Source organism: Apium graveolens, chromosome 3, assembly GCF_009905375.1.
Source record: "Apium graveolens cultivar Ventura chromosome 3, ASM990537v1, whole genome shotgun sequence".
In the NCBI taxonomy this organism is placed as follows: domain Eukaryota; kingdom Viridiplantae; phylum Streptophyta; class Magnoliopsida; order Apiales; family Apiaceae; genus Apium; species Apium graveolens.
Window position 1 is genome coordinate 74,357,415 of NC_133649.1, and position 24,248 is coordinate 74,381,662.

The 24,248-nt window shown below is 34.4% G+C and overlaps 1 protein-coding gene and 1 non-coding gene across 2 annotated transcripts in view; one reads left to right on the top strand and one right to left on the bottom strand.

Moving 5' to 3' along the window:
• LOC141714339 (structural maintenance of chromosomes flexible hinge domain-containing protein GMI1-like) overlaps window positions 1–23,770 on the top strand; it is a 28,991-nt gene extending 5,221 nt beyond the window's left edge. Inside the window, exons 12-14 of the mRNA XM_074517863.1 lie at window positions 22,828–22,915; window positions 23,119–23,364; window positions 23,699–23,770. Coding sequence (XP_074373964.1) covers window positions 22,828–22,915; window positions 23,119–23,364; window positions 23,699–23,770 — 406 coding nt within the window. The remainder of the gene's footprint in view (window positions 1–22,827; window positions 22,916–23,118; window positions 23,365–23,698) is intronic.
• On the bottom strand, window positions 2,086–2,192 carry LOC141715460 (small nucleolar RNA R71). Its single transcript, XR_012572223.1, has one exon. It is a non-coding gene; the product is annotated as a small nucleolar RNA R71 (small nucleolar RNA).
• Window positions 23,771–24,248: the final 478 nt, after the last annotated feature.

Here is a 24,248-nt window from a genome sequence, read left to right on the forward strand (position 1 = left end):
TCTCGATAAGTATATTGGCTTATCGAGATCTCTAGTACTCTATATTTAGTTTAGCTTGTAGAGGTCTTCAGTTCTCTATAAGAGAATTTTGGCTTGTCGAGATCTCTAGTCTTCAAATCTTCACTTTGACTTATCGATAACTCTGATAGTGGCATTTTATACCACTTAGAACGTCTTAAAATGGCTTAAATTGGTGTCTTGAAATCAAGTATTTTGTGTATTTGATGCGTTTTTCTAGTGTTCATGTATTTCAGGGTATTAGTTGCATTTCGGGGGAGGAATCATCAAGATAAGCCTTGGCATGTGTTCACCATTGCGAGAGGAAAGGAACGGGCAGATTACGGCAAAGAAACGGAGCAAACTTGGATTTTTTCCAGTGGAGGCCTGCGCGCCCGCGCAGCTATGCTGAGCGGCCGCGCAGGGTCGGGAATTTTGCTGAATTATTTTAGACTTCTACTTCTGTTTGGCTTCCAACTTCTATGTAATCTGAGTTTTATGGGACTATTATATAAGTAGATTTGAGACGTTTTCACAGGGGGATTTAAGAAGAAGATTGTGTTTTGCGCAAGAAGGAAATTGGGATACCAAGGAGAAGACCTAGAAGCACAGAACAACTCCGAAAAAGAAGATCTTGTTTTCAACTTGTGATTCTTTGAATTAGTTGTAACTTTGGATGCTCGTTTTCGTTCTTGTTGAACCTAGATCTCGTTTATTCGTACTTTGATTATTATTTAGTTTATTAAGACCTTGTTTATACCATGCTTTCATTGGAACCCATGGTGACGATGAGTTCGATTATGGGCTAATCGTTGTCATGGGATTCTAGCGGATTTACTTATGGATTTCAATAGTTAATTGTTTCGATATCTTGGTGTGTGGTGATTGATGATATCCTAGTATTGGTTGTGCTTATTCGTCTTATGTGCGTAGCTAACATATAAGATAGCGTGTTAATCTCTATTGAAGCGACAGTGAATATAGAGGTTTAGAACTTGCCATGCTAGCATAGGTTCATGTATGTGTATGCATGATTCGTAGGTAACTCTAACCGTTTTACTTGCCCTATGTAATCAAGATAGATAACTTGTTCTTAAACCGTTATGTTGTCAAATTCTATAGACATATAGGGTCTCAATATAATTGGTGCCTATTCAGCTTCTATCTCTTTTGTGGATGTCTGGTAGAATGGTACTCGTGCAACGAAAGTTGGCGTTTATCAGTTTCGTGTTATCTGATTAGTGTCCTCACCATCACATGCTAAGGTTAAGAACAAAGGCTATTGAATGAAGTATTTAATGAAGTTAGAATCCCATGTTTATCATATATATAATTTAACCTCAATTCTCTTAGTTAATGTTATTTAGTATAATCTCTTAGTTTAATAAAAACCCAATTTGTTATTTGTCTTAGCATTGAGCGATAACCATACATTGTTGCATAGGTGCATAAATTGAACTTAACCTAAACCAGTCTCTGTGGGAACGAATCTGATTTATATCTTATACTACTTGCGAACGCGTATACTTGCGTGAATATTAGCGCGTGTTTTCGCCCTAACAAGTTTTTGGCGCCGCTGCCGGGGACTCGGTGTTAATTTTTAGTTTATGTGCTTGTCATCAGTGGTCGTTAAAGTTCACTGACTCGGATTCTTTTACTTTCACGGTTTATTTGTTTGTGTTTCAGGTACTCATTACAATGGGAGATCCAGCAGCACGAACGAAAGCCTTGATGGATTTTTCTCAACCCAAGATCAATGACATTCAATCTAGCATTGTCCGGCCAGCTATCACAGCTAATACCTTTGAGATCAAGCCTGGCATAATTCAATGGGTACAGACTTCAGTCCAGTTTGGGGGTTCTCCAACGGAAGATCCCAATACACACATTAGGGATTTCATTGAATATGCGACACCTTCAAGTTCAACGTGTTTCTGAAGATGCTGTGAAGCTGAGACTGTTCCCATTCTCTCTGAAGGACAAGGCTAAGAGCTGGTTACACTCTCTCTACCAGCTGGTTCGATTACTACTTGGGAAGATCTTGCTCAGAAGTTTCTTACTAAATTCTTCCCTATGGCGAAGACAGCTGCACTCAGGAATGCTATTACTCAATTTGCGCAGCAAACGGGAGAATCGCTAAGTGAAGCTTGGGAGCGCTACAAGGAGATGCTTAGGAAGTGTCCTCATCATGGAATTCCTGATTGGATGATCATCACTTGTTTTTACAATGGGTTGGGAGCACAGTCCAGACCCATGCTCGATGCAGCATCAGGCGGAGCATTATGGGCAAAGAGCTATAAGGAAGCTTATGATCTAATTGAACTGATGGCTGCTAATGAATATCAGTCCAACCCAGAGATATCCACAGGGCAAGGTAGCAGGAGTTCTTGAAGTGGATACAGCTACGGCTATCACTGCTCAACTAAAGGCGTTGTCTATGAAGATCGATTCTCTGGCTAACTATGGTGTTAAGCAGATAATTAGTGTTTGTGAGCTGTGTGCAGGTCCGCATGCGACAGAGCAATGCGCTATATCTAGCGACTCAGCTCAGTTTGTGAGCAACTTTCAGAGATCGCAACAACCAGTTCCAGACACTTATCATCCTGACAACTGGAATCATCCTAACTTCAGCTGGAGCAACAATCAGAATGTGATGCAACAGCCGTTCCAGCCGTTTGGAAATAAGCTGTTCAACTCTCTTGGTTTTCAGCAACAACTCCAACTTCAACAACAAACTCATGATGCAGGTCTATCTTCGAATGAAAAATCTGAATTAGAGGAGTTGAGGCTTATGTGCAAAAACCAGGCTCTTATATGCCAAAGCCAGCTGTTTCTATCCAGAATCTGGAGAACCAAATAGGGCAAATTGCTAATGCCTTATTGAATCGACCACCAGGAACGCTTCCTAGTGATACAGAAGCCAATCCAGGAAAGAGGGAAGTTGAAGAACATGTGAACGCCATCACCTTAAGGTCTGGAAAGGTCGCAAGCCCCCAAATTCAGCAAGACGAAGAGCCTGAAAAATCTCAAGATTCAGAAAATGCAGTTGTGGCTGAAGAAGATGTGCAGAAGGGAGTAGAGGTGGAACCAAGGAAGACTACTGTGGAACACACTCCTCCTGAGGGTAATACAGGGGAGAGATCTATCCTCCACCTCCTTTTCCTAAAAGGCTGCAGAAAAAAAGCTGGATAAGCAGTTTGAGAAGTTTCTGGAGGTGTTCAAGAAACTTCATATCAACATACCTTTCGCTGAAGCTCTTGAACAGATGCCTAGCTATGCGAGGTTTATGAAAGGTATTCTCTCTCGGAAAGTGAAGCTCGATGACTTAGAGACCGTTGCTCTAACGGAGGAATGCAGTGCTGTGCTGCAACAGAAGTTGCCTCCGAAGCTTAAAGATCCTGGAAGCTTCACTATTCCTTGCACCATCGGAAACTTGTCGTTCGACAAGTGTTTATGTGATTTAGGAGCTAGCATCAATCTGATGCCCTTATCTATCTTCAAGAAGCTTGGTCTGCCTGAGCCGAAACCAACATACATGTCATTGCAACTAGCTGACCGTTCCATCGCTTATCCACGAGGTATAGTGGAGGATGTCTTGGTCAAGGTGGATAAACTCTTCTTCCCTGCTGACTTTGTAATTCTTGATTTCGAGGAAGATAAGAAGATTCCCATTATCTTGGGAAGACCATTCTTGGCTACAGGCCGAACTATGATCGATGTGCAAAAAGGAGAGCTTACGATGAAGGTTCATGATCAGAAGGTCACTTTCAATGTGTTCAAGGAAATAAAATTACCCACAGCTAAAGAGGAGTGCTTTAAAGTAGAGCAAATTCAGGTTTTGAATGCACCTCTGTGGAAGAGGAAGTTGGATGTGCCATTCGATTCTCTTGGGTTAGCAGAGCTGAAAATTTCTCAGGATCGTCTCGAGTCGTCTATTGAAGATGCTCCTACACTTGAGCTCAACCCACTGCCAAATCACTTGAGTTATTCATTCTTAGGTGCACCCCCTGACAAGGGGTTGGGATATATCTTTGATGATGTAGAGGGTAGCCGAACGGATCCTCCAGTGCCTATAGAGGGTTCTTCTCATGTGCAGTAATTGATAGGACTGGTGTTGGTGATGAGCAGTACAGGCAGTAACTAGGCGTATGGAGGCCATGCACGATATTCACCGTCATTTTGCTGCAGATTTGACACATGCTTTCGGTACTGTTGTTCGAGACACTGGTGGCGAGGTTGATTGGCCACCTGATCCTCCACCCGACGAGGGTGAATCTCCCGCTAATTAGGTATGCCTGAAATCCTTATTATTGCCTTCAATGAGGACATTGAAAATTTTAAGTATGGGGGTGGTAGTTAAGGAATATTGTGTGTGTGTCATTTAGTTGCATATTCATGATAGTTTAGTTCATATAGTTGCATAATTTATGCCATATAGTTTTTTTTTATGAATGTCATGTAGCTCATGCATTTACCATGATCCCTTTTGCAATGATTTATCGACTGAATTGTGATATTGATGTGAGTGTAGTGATAGCATTAAAGTGATATTAAGTTGTGTAGGTTGATATGCATGCTAGAAACAATTGTAAGTCCACTAAGTCTTAGAGAATGCGAAAGGGCTAGATTGTGTTATGATTTGGTTGTTTTCAAGGTCAATCTATTATTATGCTTAGAATTCGATTATAGGTTCTTAGTGATAAAGACATGAAAAAGAAAAATTTTGGAGAAAAAAATATGGAAGTTGTTGCTAGTTGTGGCTAGGCGTCAAATGGCTAGTAGCCGGCTCGCGTATGTTGCGAGTAGTCTAGGGTTGAGCAAGATGGAGCGAAACGCACTTGCTCAGAGTTTAAAAAAAAAAAATTGGCATAATTGATCAAGAGTGGGCTCTTTGGTATTCGAGTTATTAAGTTCTTAGGGGACTTTGTGCCTAGCGACCTAAGGCTTTTAGAGTCTGGGATCCGCTAACCTAACGCTCGTTACATGGATATCATTGTATAAGTCTTTTGTGGACCTCACTCATTGCACGGTCAAATAAGCATTTGAGTTGTAAATAAAAAGCACGATTCCGTAGTATGCTCCAGAGTTCTTGTAGTGTTGTATATCACTTTGTGCCTGGAATTTTTATTCTTTGTATAATCGTAGGATTGCCTTGAGGATAGTCTAGTCATAGTAATTGGTCTAGTTCCGAAGCATATCTGTTAAGCATTTGCACACACCACGTTTCTGGCTGTATGTCCGTTTGCATGAGTTTATTGATCTTTAGTTGTCTAACTGCATTCGTTGAGATGTGGCAATTTGGTTGATTAATTGTAGTAAGGGGGATCGCTGCATTTTCATATAGATTGTATTCATTCATATTTTTATTTGTTTTTGAGTCTGTGACGCTTGAGGGCAAGCATCGATTTAAGTTTGGGGGTGTGATAAGTGGCATTTTATACCACTTAGAACGTCTTAAAATGGCTTAAATTGGTGTCTTGAAATCAAGTATTTTGTATATTTGATGCGTTTTTCTAGTGTTCATGTATTTCAGGGTATTAGTTGCATTTCGGGGAGGAATCATCAAGAATAAGCCTTGGCATGTGTTCACCATTGCGAGAGGAAAGGAACGGGCAGATTACGGCAAAGAAACGGAGCAAACTTGGATTTTTTCCAGTGGAGGCCTGCGCGCCGCGCAGCTATGCTGAGCGGCCGCGCAGGGTCGGGAATTTTGCTAATTATTTTAGACTTCTACTTCTGTTTGGCTTCCAACTTCTATGTAATCTGAGTTTTATGGGACTATTATATAAGTAGATTTGAGACGTTTTCACAGGGGATTTTAAGAAGAAGAAGATTGTGTTTTGCGCAAGAAGGAAGGGATACCAAGGAGAAGACCTAGAAGCACAGAACAACTCCGAAAAAGAAGATCTTGTTTTCAACTTGTGATTCTTTGAATTAGTTGTAACTTTGGATGCTCGTTTTCGTTCTTGTTGAACCTAGATCTCGTTTATTCGTACTTTGATTATTATTTAGTTTATTAAGACCTTGTTTATACCATGCTTTCATTGGAACCCATGGTGACGATGAGTTCGATTATGGGCTAATCGTTGTCATGGGATTCTAGCGGATTTACTTATGGATTTCAATAGTTAATTTTTTCGATATCTTGGTGTGTGGTGATTGATTGATATCCTAGTATTGGTTGTGCTTATTCGTCTTATGTGCGTAGCTAACATATAAGATAGCGTGTTAATCTCTATTGAAGCGACAGTGAATATAGAGGTTTAGAACTTGCCATGCTAGCATAGGTTCATGTATGTGTATGCATGATTCGTAGGTAACTCTAACCGTTTTACTTGCCACTATGTATCAAGATAGATAACTTGTGCTTAAACTGTTATGTTGTCAAATTCTATAGACATATAGGGTCTCAATATAATTGGTGCCTATTCAGCTTCTATCTCTTTTGTGGATGTCTGGTAGAATGGTACTCGTGCAACGAAAGTTGGCGTTTATCAGTTTCGTGTTATCTGATTAGTGTCCTCACCATCACATGCTAAGGTTAAGAACGAAAGGCTATTGAATGAAGTATTTAATGAAGTTAGGATCCCAATTTATCATATATATTAATTTAACCTCAATTCTCTTAGTTAATGTTATTTAGTATAATCTCTTAGTTTAATAAAAACCCAATTTGTATTTGTCTTAGCATTGAGAGATAACCATACATTGTTGCATAGGTGCATAAATTAACTTAACCTAAACCAGTCTCTGTGGGAACGAATCTGATTTATATCTTATACTACTTGCGAATGCGTATACTTGCGTGATATTAGCGCGTGTTTTCGCCCTAACAAACTCTTAGTTCTTAGTGGCTTCTTGACTTGTCGATTTCTCAGAGTTCTCTAGTCAAATTAACTTGTCGAAATCTCAGAGTGCTCTAGTGAATTTTAACTTGTCGATATCTCTGAGTTCTCTAGTGAATTTTGACTTATCGATATCTCTGAGTTTTCTAATGGAACTTGACTTATCGATAACTCAGAGTTCTCTAATGAATGTAGACTTGTCGATAACTCTGAGTTCTCTAGTGAAGAAATGACTTGTCGATATCTCCAATATTCATGTCTTCAATTTAGCTTTTCGTATCTTTCTGAGTTCTCTAGTAGCTTTCCTGACTTCTCGATAAGCCATTCTGGAATTCTCGAATGACTTATCTATAACATTAAATATGTGACTTGTAGAGATCTCGACTTAGAGTATTTTTCTGCAAACATATTTATTCAACTCCAAACTTCTTTAAAATTCTTCTGAGGCATGATCTTCTTGATCTTCTTCCAGATAGAATCATTAGGCTTGATACTGTTTCAGGAAAAAGACTTCAGTCTGCTCCTTTGCATTTTTACAGACTTTAAGTGTTATAAGTACAAAATACAGATTAAGATAACAATACAACTGTTGTGTACTTGATGATCACTTCAACAAAATGTCTAAGTAGATTTTACTTAGTGAAATTATGTAGCACTCGACGGATAAGAGTTTTAGTCCCGACGGATAACTCATTATAGTCCCGACGGATGATTAACTTATTATCCATCGAGTGAGTAGCTTATGTAATAATAAGTTTGTAGCACAGTGATGTATGCACCTTTGTATAGAATCTGTAGAAGCATATAAGTCATGTTGACTTTAACTAGATATGCAGAATAGGTTGATTAACTGTACATAAGCAATGTCTTGTAATTCTGTATAAGTGAAATGAAGTCAAGTGCCAAAATAGCTACCGACGGATGATTAACAAAGCTTCGACGGATGATCAAATGACTATCAACGGATGTTTAACATAGCAGTCGACGGATGATCAATTAAGTCATCGACGGATGATCTGAAATTCGACGGATGATCATATCAAGATTCAAACATCAGTTGAACAGTGAAAGCTGACACACAGCCGTCGAGTTGGATACAAACACACTGTGGAAGCCCATTAACTGGGTAATAGAGGACGAAAAGCAGCAAAGATCAAGACTGTTAGATTTTATATTTGTTCAGTTCTTTTGACTTTGTAATCTTGGTAATATATAAACCAAGAGAGTAGCAAATAGAAAAATAACTGAGATAGCTGAGAAACATACAAACAGAGAAATCTTTGTAAGCACAATCTTTAGCATTTCCTGTATTCTCAGCAGTTCTATTTTGTAAGCACTGTGAGCATTTCTGCACACAGAGTCCTCTCGATATATTATATATCTCTGGTGGAATTGTTTATATCCACCAGAAAGTTTTTAAAAACTCTTGTTTTTAATTACTTATGTTTTGATTCATTCAAGTTTACATTCCGCATTGTGCTAATCAAAACAATATATCCATAATCGAGTTGAACATTTTTATTTCAAGAAAAAGGTTCAAGAATTTCATTCAACCCCCCTTCTGTAATTCTTGCTATATCGTTAAGGGACTAACAACAACTTACTTAGGGTTGACAAAATATCTTAATCTTGTTAAAGTGCAGACATGTCTTTTACAACAATACTGGTTGTGAAGTATGTAGCATATTCTTTTTGCCGCAATTTATGAACAATGATTAATAAGAAAAATAAAATAAGGGTATTATTTTGTATAAATATATTGTGTAAATCTGTAATGTTGATAGGACAAAAGTACGGCTCAAATGAATAATTTTGAAGGAATAATTGATATAAAATAATGTCACAATTCCTTAAGATTGTCCACCATTATATTCTATATATCTACTAGCCTAAAACTCATGCGATGTACGGTTTATTTATAATATTATATAATTTTTGAATTTAATTTAAAGTAAAAATTTTAAGCTTTGAATTTTTTTATTTAAAATTTTTAATAATATAATTGACAATAATTTTAAATATACACGTGTATAAATTGGTGATATTTTAATTTAAAAAAATGACTAACTGAATATATAATTTTATTAATATTTATAGGTGTGTTGAGGAAAGATAATTATATTTTAATTAAAAGTTTTTATGTCACATCAATAGTATACGAATTATTTTTAGTTTTGTATACCGACCAAATCCAACTAATTATATTCAAATTTATTTTTGGTTTAATTTGTACACAAATATGTACTACCAAACTTCTAATATTTCAGAGCCAACGAATTAGGGAGACTTTAGTTTTACTTTAACACATATCAATAATATAAAATTTCTTAATTTTAATTTAATTTTAATTTTTTCACAGATCAATAATAAATATTATTTTATTTTAGTCTCAGACCCGTTATCAACCCGCTAATTACATTTAGTTTGTTTTCAATTTTACTTTAGCTCTCAGTGGATATTATTTTATTTTAAATCCAATAGATTATATATTTTATTTTAACGTGATGATATTATATAGACAAACGTATTATGTTTCAAATTTTTATTTTTTTAGCATAGTTCAATAAAAAATTTAGCCGGATTGGTAGTATTTATTATTTTGTTTTAGAATGGGGTAGCAAATTTTATTTTATCCTCATGCCCATTATATCAATTCAAATTCAGTTAATTATATTTAATTTTTTATTTAATTTTATTTTAGTATGGGGTAAATATAATTTTATTTTAGACCAAATGAATACTATATATAATTTTGTTTTAACCTGATAACATTATATCAACTAAACTTATTTTTATATTTTGTTTAAGATTGGATATAATTCTATTTAGCCTAACCTGGATGAATAGTATAATTTTTTTGTTTAAACCAAAAAAAATAGACATATTATGATTCTATTTTATTTGAATAATTCTATTGTGAATATTAATCTATTTATGAGTGTATTTTATTTTAAATATTACTGTAATTACGGTCATCAGACCGACTATCCATGCATCACACGGGTTTTAAGCTAATATACTTAAAGACTAGAAATCGAGAAAAGAAAACGTAACATGTTAGTAGTTGAAAAGCTAGTACAATCATTTTAACTGCACAGGCTCAAACTAAATTAGGATTTACCAGAGTACTAGTTCATCCGAGATCATTTCTAATTTTTCTATTTTATCCCAAAACGGTTTAGATCACTTCTTCGTTGTAGACGGTTCCGACGAATGGCTGTGAGAGGCTAATGATAAACCCGCAATGCACAAGCCCAAGTCCCATGTCAAAATCTGAAACTTTGTGCCACCTATTTAATAGCGATTTTATCAAATAAGTTGGACAGACATTTTCAATGCAAAGCCCAGGTCCTGGTTTTGTGTGGGCCATGCTTATTCACACACATCTCGTTTATACACAGCCAAGTTTATCAAGTAAAAAAGATAAAATATAGTTAAAAATGAAAAAGCAAACCAAGCAGTAGAGAGTTGGCCGGCCCGAGTAGCCAGGCCTGACCAACTTTTTCTTCTTCTCTCCAACGCATAAAAGAAGCTCAACTATTTTTCTCTATCTGCCACATCACTCACTTGGGCTCCCATTGGACCTAATCTAAGGGTGTATACTCATGTTTATCCTGGTAAACAGAGGCAGATAAGGGGGTCCATGGGGTCCCTGTGAGATTTGGATAAATAGTGAATAGTTTGTAAGTATTAAAAACGTGTTGTAGCCTCAGTTGAGCTTGTCATTTATTTGATTTTCTACACTGAACGTCAGAATTCAATTCCTCCAAGCTGCTTTTAGTTTTCTTTCTTCAGTTTTCTCTTTGTTTTTCCCCTACTGATAGAACTCTTCTGCAATTAAATTACAAATTATCCCTTTAATATTTGAAAGGTTAATATATAAAATTGTATTCATGTAATTAGAAGCTAAAAATTCTACTAAATTCTTTCTTTTTATTTTGTTTATGTAATTCAATGATAACAACTGATTATTTTTTTTTTTTGTCTTCATTTTTATAACAAAAATTATGTAGAAAAATATCCCTGACCCCCCAAAAATGATATCATCAACATAAATCTGGACCAGAAGTAAGTCCTTTCCATGGTTGAGGTAGAACAGTGTTTTGTCTATTGTCCCTCTGTTGAATCCACTTTCCAGAAGAAACTGAGCTAAAGTCTCATACCATGCTCTAGGAGCTTGCTTAAGTCCATAAAGTGCTTTATCAAGCCTGTAGACATAATCTGGATGTTTGGTATCTACAAAACCTGGAGGTTGTTCAACATATACCTCTTCCTCCAATTCTCCATTGAGAAAAGCACTTTTCACATCCATTTGAAAGACAGTAAACTTTTTGTGAGCAGCATAAGCCAAAAATCCTTATGGCTTCTAACCTAGCAACTGGTGCAAATGTTTCATCATAATCAATTCCCTCCTGTTGAGAATATCCTTTTGCAACCAGCCTTGCCTTATTCCTTGTAATTATGCCATCACTGTCAGTTTTGTTTCTGAATACCCACTTTGTACCAACAACAGATCTATTCTTTGGTCTTGGCACTAGGGTCCAGACTTTGTTTCTTTCAAATTCATTCAACTCTTCCTGCATTGCTTGCACCCAATCAGCATCTTGAAGAGCTTCTTCTACTTTCTTTGGCTCAGTCTGAGAGAGAAAAGAATTGTAAGACACTCATTTGAAGTACCTGTTCTAGTTCTGACACCTGCATCAGGATTTCCAATTATCAAATCAGGTGTATGTGATTTTGTCCACTTCCTTGCAGATGGAAGTTTTCTCTAGAACTGGATGCTCCCCCATGATCCATGCTATCTTCATTTTCATTTTCTGATGCTCCCCCTGAAACTATGCTCTCTGAGTTGGATTCTTCAGTATTTAGATTTTCAGCACTATCAGAACTTGGCTTATCAGAACTTGACGAATCAGAACTTGAAGAGCCAGATGCATGTTCTGATGTTTCTTGAGATGTGGTAGGATCTTGAGTATGCTCCCCCTGCATAGGTGCATCGTCCTTTAACATAGTCACCACAGTTTCAATAACATCAGAGTTTAATCCGTCAGAGTTTGTAGTATCAGGACTTAGACTGTCAGGATTTTCAGTATCAGAATATGAGTCTTCATTTTCAAATCTCAGCTGATCATGGTCAACGAAATCTTTAAGACCAGTGATCTTCTTGTCATCAAAAGAGACATTGATAGATTCCATGACCACTTTTGTTCTCAAATTATAGACTCTGAAGGCTTTGTGGAAAGTGGATCATCCAACAAAGATTCCTTCCTCAGCTTTTAGATCAAACTTTGATAGCTGTTCAGGATGAGTCTTTGAGAACAAAACCTTGCATCAAATACATGAAAATATTTCAGATTTGGCTTCTTTTTCTTCACCATCTCATAGGGTGTTTTCCCTATGCTTGTTTAATGAGTGTTGCATTTTGAGTAAAACAAGCAGTCTGCACAGCTATCAGCCCAGAAATAGGTTGAAGCTTTGCTTCTTCAAGCATTGTACGTCAGCTTCATGAGAGTTCTATTCTTCCTTTCAACAACTCCATTTTGCTGGTGGAGTTTCCAGGAGCAGAAAATTCTGCTACTATTCCATGGCTTTTGCAGAACTCTTCCATTATCAAATTCTTGAACTCAGTGCCATTATCACTCCTTAAAATTTTCACAGAATCTTGACCATTTTATCCAGCTGTTTGACATGATCAATCAAGATAGATGCAGTTTCACTTTTTGTGTGCAAGAATACACCCATGTGTATCTGGTGAACTCATCCACTATGACCAACGCAACTTCTTCTTTGCAATAGACATGACATTTACTGGACCAAATAGATCAACATGTATAAGATGATAAGGCTCACAGAATTGATGATTCAAAGTCTTGCTCTTGAATGAAGATTTCTTTGTTTTGGCTTTCTGACATGAATCACTAAAAGACCATCAGGAGCAAATACTATTTTTGGCAATCCTCTCACAAGATCTTTCTTGACCAGTTTCATTTATTGTTGAAATTTAATGAGAGAGTTTCTTATGCCAATTCCAGCTTTCTTCAATTGATGCTCTACTTAACAGACAGATTGCAGAGCCATCAAGTACTTGTTGAAAGCTTAGCTTCATAAATGTTACCACGTCTATATCCTTTCAGAACAACTTTCCTTTAGATTTACTCACATTTCACAGTGTTCTCTCAAAGAAATCAACATGATAACCTCTGTCACAAATTTGAACTTATACTCAGAAGGGTTGTGTTGTTTAAGTCCTGAGACCAGAGCTACTTCTTTAAATGATGACATTCCCAAGATTGATATTGCCATATCCCAATGTTTTTCCAATGTTGCCATCTCCATAAGAAACACTTGGGCCAGCTTTCTCCACAAAGTCTGATAGCAGGGCCTTATTTCCAGTATATGACCTGAACATCCACTGTCCAGAACTAGAATATTTTTCCTGTTGCCCTGCAATCATAAAGGACCAACTAATTGATTAGTTTTTAAGGACCCAGACTTGCTTGGATCCTTTGGCCTTATTAAGTTTGTTAACATTGCAGCGGATTTAGCATCAGAGTTTATGTTAACATTTTTCTTATCAGAATTTACATTATCAGACTTTGAATCAGAATTTATACTAGAAAGAACAATGGAAACTGTTCTTCAAAGAAGGTTTTATTTGATAATAATCATAGTACAAACTATGATACTCCTTACAAGTATAAATGGAATGCCATAAAACTACCACAATGAAAATAAGGATTTATGGTTGTATCTAACTGACTGACTCTTAACTCCTGATTTGAAGGTAAGGAGTTAATATTCTTATTTTCCTGCAAAAAGAAGCCAGATGGTTAGAACTTCCACAGTTATGACATATTTTCCTAGGAGCATCAGGAACAGTTTATAAATCATTGCTTTTATTCACACCTTCCTTCCATTCCTATTTTCCTAGGTGATTTTACCTTGTTTGCATTCTTGACATCGTTTCAGCTTATGCTTAAGCTGCTTCTTTGTCATTAAGCCTATGTTTACTTCAGCTTGTCTTTTCCTGTTTTAGTTTGTCAAAGTTAATTCCTCTTTAACTTCTGATTTCTCATTATCAGACTTTACAGTTACAAACTTAACAGGTTTTAACTTTGGCTTTTGCTTACAACAGGCTTAATTTCTTCAGTTCCTTTATCATTCTTATTTCTCCATAACCTAAGCCATCTTTCCAATTTTCACTACTTAGCAAATTTGAGTTGTTCTGCCAGAGTTAGTCCAAGTCCTGATTATCTCTCTTTCCTTTTCCAACTCAGTTTTAGAGATTCATTCATTTTTAGCACTTCATCCCTAACATAAAAAGCATCATCTCTATCCTTCTGAGTTTGATGGAATATAACTAACCTCTTTTTCTAAGAAATCATTTCTTTTCTTAAAAACAAGATTTTTCAGAAGTTAATCTTTCACATGTTAAGGTTTGATCTCTATAACTGCCAAACATGGTTTTTAAGATATCTTCTCAACTCATTAATATCATCAGTATGAAAAGCATAAGTAGTCCGAGGTACCTTTGTTTCAGCAGCTTCAGAACTGCTCTCAGCACTTTCTTTATCAGCATTTGCCATCAATGCATAGTTCTCCTCACTTTCAGAGTCTGAAGTCTCTGTCCAGCTTTTTTGCTTTGTGACAAGAGCCTTGCCTCTGTCATCCTTTACCTTCTTGCAGTCAAGAGATATGTGGCCTTTCTCACCACAGTTATAGCATTTAACATTGGTGTAATCTCCTCTGTCAGACTTTCCTCCTCTGCTTTCAGATCTTCTGAAATTCTTCTTATCAGAACTTATGCTTTTCCTGGAAAACTTCTTTCCCTTCCTGAACTTCCTGTATGCAATCTTTGTGATTCCTTTCACCATAAGAGCACACAGCTTCATCATCTCCTCATCAGCATCAGTCTCAGGCAAGCTTTCAGAATCTGAGTCATCATCACTCTCAGAACTTGATGACTCAGTATCAGACTCTATGAAAAGAGCTTTACCCTTGTCTTTCTTTGAGGAAGTTGCTTTGGGGAATTCTTCTTCAGCCTTAAGAGCAACTGTCCTTGACTTTCCTCCTTTCCTCTTGCTTCTTTGTTCCATCTCCAGCTCGTGTGTCTTGAGCATTCCATAGATTTCGTCAAGAGTTGTTTCATCAAGATTGTAGTTGTCTCTTATTGTCGTTGCCTTCAAATCCCAGCATTCAGGAAGAGCTAACAGGAAACTTAAGGTTTGAATCTTCAAGATCATACTCTTTATCAACCAATGACAAATCATTCAAAAGTTTGACAAATCTATCATATAAATCATTCAATGACTCATTAGTCTTTGAGTCAAAGTGTTCATACTCTTGAGTGAGTATTGTCTTCCTGTTCTTCTTAATTGTGTCAGTTCCCTGACATCTTGTTTCCAGAGCATCCCATATCTCTTTAGCAGTCTTGCAGTTGATTACCCTGTTTGACATTACATTATCAATGGCACTATGCATATGTATCGTACCTTAGCATCCTTAGCAATTGATGCTTTGTCCTCAGCAGTATAATCACTCTTCTCCTTTGGTACGGTCATTGCTGCTTCACCTGCAACTGCAACAGCGAGTTTGGTTGGTTTGTGAGGACCTTCATTGATTCTATCAAGGTATTCTGGATCTGTTGCTTCCAGGAACATGGTCATCCTTACCTTCCATATGGGATATTCAGATGGTCTCAGTATGGGGACTCTGATGGTCTCATACCGACTCTGAATTTGTGTCTTCGGTGGTTCCTCAGTTTTAGTAGGCTTAGTTGGAGTTTCTGTGTCCGATATGATTGTGTTTGGATCTTTAACTGTATGTATGTTAACAGATAGGCTCTGATACCAATTGTTGGTCACACACACACTGTAGAGGGGGTGAATACAGTGTATAGTACAATCAAATCGAACTTAAAGAACTTAAGTAACAGAAAACAAACTTTATTGAAACAATAAACTCTGTTACAATATGGAACTGTTACCTCTCAGTGATGAACAAATATCACGAGAGCTGCAAGGGTTATATATAATAATAACTTCGATAATGATAACACTTCTAGTGTAAACCCTATGCCTGTGTTTATATACTACACAGTTACAAGATAATCGCTAATTGATATGGAATATAATTCTGCTTCCTAAAATATATCAATCAGATATCTTCTATTCCAAGTATTCCATTCTTCACGGAATTCCTTCTTTATGCATATCTCTTCTTATGTTTATCTCGATCTTCTTTCCTTTAATCAGCTACTGTCCTTATCTGATTTTCCTCAAGCACTTAAGTTCTGATATCTATCTTCTGATGATTATCTCCTGATAATATAAGTACTGATATCCTTAAGTCCTGACTTCCAGTATAAGTACTGATCAACAGTTAAGTACTAATTTATCCTGTTCACATAAGATTTGAAAGCTAAACATAAAACATATTAGCCATGACATTATCAAATATATCTAACACAAGTTTTAACTTATTTTTTCATACGTAGTTTCTACTAGAAAGAAATAAATTGTGGAAGATAATAAAATAAAATATGTTATTGGTTTGATATTTAAATTAAATTATACTATGTTGTAGTTCATTTCTTCGTCACAAGATAAAATTGTGTCGCAAGTTAGAAAGTAGGGCCCATGTGTTCAATAAAATAATAAATATACTTACGACGAAAAATATTGTCATATATTTAGAACTTATGAAAGATAATATTGTCGTATTTTTAGAACTTACGACGGAAAAAGCGTCGTATTAACGGAAATAAGAATTAAAAAAAAACGTCGAAATCTGGAAAATACAGATTCCTTTGAGCTTCGTTTTGGCAACTTCCGGCAGCACCAAACTCAACAAAAACATCATTTTTAATGCAATTTAACATGTCAAATAATTATAAATCTATGAATCATGAACGAGTTTAACCATTCAAATAGTTCACGCCGAAAAATCTTGACTTCCGACCAACAAAGCATAGTTAATCATTACACTAAATGTCCCAGAAATACAGAAGTTACTAGATTTAACCATCAGGAATGTGAAAATCTTTTGTAAACTGTAAATGGAATACAGAGATGGACAATACGTGCAATCACCACAACAATTACTTTAACCATCAACAATGTTTCTGTTTAATACAATTTGCAGTATTGACTAATCACAATAAGATTACAAGGTTCATAAAAAAGTACAACCCAGAATATAATTTAATTGAAACACAGATGATGGGCATGCAAATTCGCCGGACACGGCCGTCGACCTTGCTGTGCCAGTCCTTCGCCGGTGGTTTCTTCACCGGCACATGGACGCCGCCTTGTTGTAGTGTGCCGATAATTGTGCCTGTGAGTCCATGAGAGTTTAACATGCTGAGTTAGTTCTAGATAAAGAAAGTGGGGGGCTTTAGAGAGAGGTGGGAGAAGAATGAGAGAGAGAGAGAGGAGGATGTAATAATTGACGGGAGTGGTGCAGAGGGTAGGCTTATGTTTCATTTAGAACCGTCTAGATAGCTGCTCCTCACTCTAGGCAATTGGTAGTCAAGGGTTGTAAATTGATTCCAAAATATCAATCCAAGTGATATGATGTGAGCAAATGAAATATTGCCATGTGTCCACACACAAACCTCAACATGTGTTCATAGTAGTAACTATATCTATATTATAATATTATTTCTTAATTTTGGTTATTAAAAAAATAATAAATAGTGTTATATATCTGCTAAATTACTAAATTATTAAACTACAAAACTATAACCAAAGTTTATCCTATTATTAAAAAAAATAGTGTTATGTTTCGATTATTTTAAAAGTACTTCTGAATGATCCAACAATATGGATGCCAATAGATATATATATATATATATATATATATATTAGTGATATAACCAAAATTTTATATCAAAATAATTTTATTAGGTTTTCCATTTGAACAGTCAAGCATCAGTTTGACTAGTACGGCTAACTAGTGTTTAATCCTGAATTGGTGTTTCGATTATTTTAAAAATATTTATCACCGATCCAACCGTATGGATGTCAATAGATATATATATTAGTGATATAACCAAAATTTTATATCAAAATAATTTTATTTGGTTTGTCATTTTAACAGTCAAGTATGAGTTTGACTAGTACAGCTAACTAGTGTTTACTTCTGAATTTATTTTTCGATTATTTTAAAAAAAAACTTCTGAACGATCCAATCGTATGGATGTCAATATATATATATATATATATTAGTGATATAACCAAAATTTCATACCAAAATAATTTTATTTGGTTTGCCATTTTAATAGTCAAGCATCAGTTTGATTAGTACGGCTAAGTAGTGTTTAATCCAGAATTGGTGTTTCGATTATTTTAAAAATATTTATCAATGATCCAACTGTATGGATGTCAATAGATATATATTAGTGATATAACCAAAATTTTGTATCAAAATAATTTTATTTGGTTTGTCATTTTAACAGTCAAGCGTGAGTTTGACTAGTACAACTAACTAGTGTTTACTTCTGAATTTATGTTTCAATTATTTTAAAAATACTTATGAACGATCCAACTGTATGGATGTCAATAGATATATATATATATATATATATATATATTAGTGATATAACCAAAATTTCATATCAAAATAATTTTATTTGGTTTGCCATTTTAATAGTCAAGCATCAGTTTGACTAGTACGGCTAACTAGTGTTTAATCCTGAATTGGTGTTTTGATTATTTTAAAAATATTTATCAACGATCCAACCATATGGATGTCAATAGATATATATTAGTGATATAACCAAAATTTCGTTTCCAAATAATTTTATTTGGTTAGTCATTTTAAAAGTCAAGCATTGGTTGGACTAATACAACTAACTAGTGTTTACTTCTGAATTTGTGTTTCGATTATTTTAAAAATATTGTATATCGATCCACTCTTCTTGATGACAATATATATATATATATATATTAATGATATAACCCATGTTTCACATTAAATAATTTTTATCAAAATATTTTTTTTTTGAAATTTCTAAAATGTCACCCAAACAAATAAATGCTGACATTAATATGGTTGGATCATAAAATAATATTTTATAAAAATTGAAAATATCAAAAATTGCATATCCTAATTTACTGGTTCCCAAAAATTTGAGAAAAGTCAAATTTATCGCCAAAATTTTGGGGAAAAAGTTGAATTTCCCTCTTTAATAACTTACGACAAATTCTAATTTCCGTCGTAAATTGGACGATCCGATCTTTTCCGTCATAAATATTTCATCGTAAATTTAGCCTAAACATTTTTTATTTAATTTCAAATTAAATTTTTAATAAAAATAATTAACTTACGACGGAATTAGACTGTCGTCGTAAGTTGAATGGCGTCGTTCCTCCACGTGGCTACCTCCATCCTTTTTTTATTCAATTGATGATAGTTTTAATAATAAAATAATCAATTTACGACGGAGTATGTTTTTCGTCGTAACTAATTACGACGAAAAAATATTTTCGTCGTAAATTAGGCGCGACATTTTTTCCGTCGTAAGTTGGCCGTCGTAAATGGCCAGATTTGTTGTAGTGTTCGAACTCTGAAAGATGGAGAATCTGAAGAGTCCGCCATCATAGAGTAAGCTTGCATAGCTTCTATCTTAAATTAGTCAACTATACATTCTTTTAGTCTCTTCACAATCAAACACTTCATTGTTGCTCTAATACTTTGTCTAACATTTTTTAATATATTTCTTGTAAATGAATAATAAACTATTAAATTATATTTTTAGGTTATTTAAAAAACTTGATGTGGACAAGAGTAAATCTTGAACGCATTCTGAATTGAAGGCATTGCTCTCAGATAATCGTGCAGATAAGATGCAAATGGCTGAACATGAGGCTCTGATAAAAATATTTGAAACTCAAAATATGGAGAAAAATAACTAGCAGTAATACTCAACAATCTAAAGTAAGTAAATGATGAGATCAAATCTATTATCAAGGCTATTCAGCTAGTCACACTGCTGACAGTTTCTAAATGATATATTTTTCAGTTATTTCTTAAGTATAATAATGTGCAGATGGGTAGATCTACAAGAGCTTGGGTAATGATTTTATATCTCTACTGGTGGTTGGAATAGTTATATTAGGAGTTTTAGCCGAGCCCCTCATATACAAAGTTGGTTGAGGATGGTGGATGTGAAATTCTAAACATGGAGGCTACTGATTCAAATTTTGAGAACTATGTTGATTCAAACAATTCGCGTTCTTGAATTACGGTCTACTTTCGTTTTTAATTACATGATGAAGTTCGTTTATCAGACAAATTTATGTTAGCCAAAAAATTCTATTCAAGGAAAAGATACGCATGCATGATGGTTGTATAAGTTATGTTAGTTAAATATAAACCTATTTTTGAGTAATTTAGAGTGTTTTAATGGAAGTCCCAATTAATGTCAGAGATGAGGTGCATAAAGTTAGCATCCTAACTAACTTTCGCTAAAATACAACTATGTGCAATTTCAAACCGTGCATTGACCAACTATATATCTTGATCACCTAGATGTTAAAATGTTTATGGTGGTATATAGGATTTTGTGGAGGGTGTATACATTGTACATGATAAAAAAAATTTATTTACTGATTAATTTACTTTTAGTGTATATTAGTAGCTAGTTTGTGTTGTTACTATTTAATATAATAGACTTAAAAATGGTTTCATAAATATCGTATGTGCGAGTTACCCAATAATGGAAATTTTGTACAAACCAAAAATTTGAAAAGGTTATCAGTTGCATTACTTCATGTACCATTATTTTATAAATCAGGATGAACTAAGTTGGTAGAAATGTAGTTCCTTAAGCAACAATATTTTCATGATATCGGAATGGTACATTGTTACACTATCTTGCATTAATTTTTTTTATATATTACTTGAGGAGGTCATATTGGAAAGATGTTGTTTCTGCGTTAACAGCATCTCCAACACCACGACCAATTTGTGTCATGGACTTAGGAATTCAATGCTTATAAAATTATCTTCAACCTTCGTAGTCTTTACAAAAATATTTTGAACATCCTATAGTGGTTACTTATCTTTGTGATATTATTTTGGATCGAGTTTTTTTTCATAAATTTGACTAAAATTTGAAAAAAAAAATATAAATTTATATTTATTTATTTTTCTGAATTATTTATGATTATATGTATATTATTAACATAGTAATTTTCACAAATTTTCTACATATATTAAAAACAAATTATAACATATAAGTAGATGGCAAACACTAATAAATTAAACTATTATATCCTGTGTTTAACCAATAGTTAAATGACTAATAAAAGAATGACAATGCATTATATCTAAAGTTATAAGTTATACTTAATTAAAATAGGTATATATTAGTGACATGGTTGGGTCGATCAAAACATGATAACATGATGAGATGTTTAATGATGGATAGGTTTGTATTCAAAAATTATGAGTACAAGATGCAGGGTAACAAGGCGCCTTAAATTGTGAACTTGATGTTGTACATGACATGCCTGTACTATAACAAGATTAAGTCAAATTGCAAGCCCTAAGTAAGTTGTATGATAATCTAAGTTTGTATTTTATATTTTATTACTTGAGTCTATAAAAATGTCAATAGATTAGACTGAAGTATTTTTCTGTAAACAGTCTCAAGCCTAAGAATAAACTCTAGAAGAAGATCATGAAGATTATGCCTCAGAGAAAGTGTGAAGAAGCTTGGAGTTGAATAAAATTATTTTAAGAAAAACATTCTAAGCCAAGAAATATACAAGTCACAGATCAAGTCATATAGAGAAGTCATTCGAGAACTCTAGAATGACTTATCGACAAATTAAAAATAGCTTATAGAGAAGTTTCAGAGATATCGACAAGCCAAAATGAAGATATGAAGATTGGAGATATCGATAAGTCATATCTGCAATAGAGAACGCAGAGATATCGACAAGTCATATTTAAGATGTGGAGATTGGAGATATCGACAAGTCAAACTCTCATTAGAGATCTCAGAGATATCGATAAGTCAATATGTCTATAGAGATTTCAGAGATATCGACAAGTCTTTTCTACATGCAGAAATTCAGAGATCTTGGCAAGTCAAATTATCTTATAAAGAACTCAGAGACTTCGATAAGTCAAAAAAACTATAGAGTAATAAGAGATCTCGAGTTCCCTATATAATAAACTGGAGATCTCGATATAAAACTCAAGTACAAAATATAGACCAGTTAAAGATCCAAGATTATCAATCAACGAACAAATTAATCACTGATTTGAAAAGTCTACAAAAAGAAGCTTGAAGAGTACAAGATCAAAGGCCAAAATTAACTGACAAAGTAAAGTCACAGACATGCACGATTTACAAAGATACACTAATCCAGAAATAGAATGTTTTAGTTAACTTAAAGTAGGGTTTAGTACATGTTATTGCATGTTGTGTAAAACCCGTGTTTATTGTTCTATAAAGTAAACACTAGATGCTTTATTTTAGTTGTAACAAATAGATCTAGAAAATCTTGTAACTCTCTCAAGAAAGAAGCTGAGTTCTTTATCAATAAAGAACCCAGAAATTTGTAGCAAGACATACTTGATTTTAATATAAAATTAAGTGATTTTTGAAGATAGTATGTTCATGTGCATGTTTCATTATTTATGTTAATATTGTTTTCTTGGCTTTGAGATTTTCCGTTATAAAGCTATTATACATGGTTTTTAGGCAATTAATTTGGTTCTAGAATAACCAAAGAAATTGAAGAATGTGATGAAGAAAATTCTTCAGCCCGTTCGAAATATGAAAGATGGAGAATCTAAAGAGTCCGTCATCATAGAGTAAGCTTGTATAGCTTCTATCTTAAATTAGTCAACTATACATTCTTTTAGTCTCTTCACAATCAAACACTTGATTGTTGCTCTAATACTTTGTCTAACTTTTTTTAATATCTTTCTTGTAAATGAATAACCAACAATTAAATTATATTTTCAGGTTATTTAAAAAACTTGATGTGGACAAGAGTAAATCTTTAACGCAGTCTAAATTGAAGGCATTGCTCTCAGATAATCGTGCAGATAAGGTGCAAATGGCTGAACATAAGGCTCTGATAAAAATATTTGAAACTCAAAAAATAGAGAAAAATAACTAGCAGTAATACTCAACAATATAAAGTAACTAAATGATGAGATCAAATCTATTATCAAGGCTATTCAGCTAGTCACACTGCTGACAGTTTCTAAATGATATATTTTTCAGTTAATTCTTAAGTATAATAATGTGCAGATGGATAGATCTACAAGAGCTTGGGTAAAGGTTGTATCTCTGCTAGTGGTTGGAATAGTTATATTAGCAGTTTTAGTCGAGCCCCTGATACACAAAATTCAGAAATTTGCAACATTTGCAAATATACCATCATTTTTTGTTGCTTCTGTGTTAGTTTCGCTGGCTACAAGTGCTAGAACAACTATTTCATCAATTCGAGCACTAAGGAAGAAGATACCAAAAAATACCCGTTTGACTTTTTCTGAGGTTTGTGTCACTTCTTTTTTTTTGTTAATTACATCATCAAGTATCTTACATGTCAAAAAGACAAAAATAGCGTGATACAATATTATCACTGGGATATGATGTTCTATTCCTTATGTAGTGTTTTCCCTATAAGATTGACAAAGTAATTAATTATGCTACTTTGTGAATGCAAATCTATGATGGGCTTTTCATGAACAATGTACAATGTTCTTGGATATTTTGTTCTTCTGTCACTTGCGAACTTTCGTTATTTGATATGGCATTTCTCCGTTGAAGTGATGATTGTAGTTATTTTTTGCGCTATAATGAGCCTTATTTCATCTTTCTTATCCAGGTTCCCAGTTTGGATAATGCTCATTGCCTACTTGCTATATCCATTTTCTTTGATTATCGTTTATTTGGTTGATGATAACTTTTGGTTGCCATAAGCCATCTACTACACAAATTAAGAATTATCCATGCCGAGCTCCAAAGTAGTTTGTGTAAAATTTATATCTACTCGTTGCACAGCTCATTTGTAGTCAGTGGCGGAGCCAATACTCAGAAGGAGGAGGGGCCAAATTTTTTCTGTAAGAAAATTCTATAATATTTGTTATGTTTTAAAAGTTGATTTCAAGCTTTAAAATAAAATTGTGATGCAACAAACAAAAACTAGAAACATAACAAGATTAGTATCATAACTTGCTGTTAGCAACTATGCTTTGACCCATTTATTTGACAATCAAACCTAATGGGCCTTGAACTATATTTTAATACCCATGAATTGATACAAGTTTAGAGCTTTGGATAGTAAGGACTTGGACTGTAAGTATAAAATAGGTAAAAAAATTGGCCCAATTTCAGGGAAGGCTCGGACCTATACTGGCCCGGTACTGTCCTAGCCC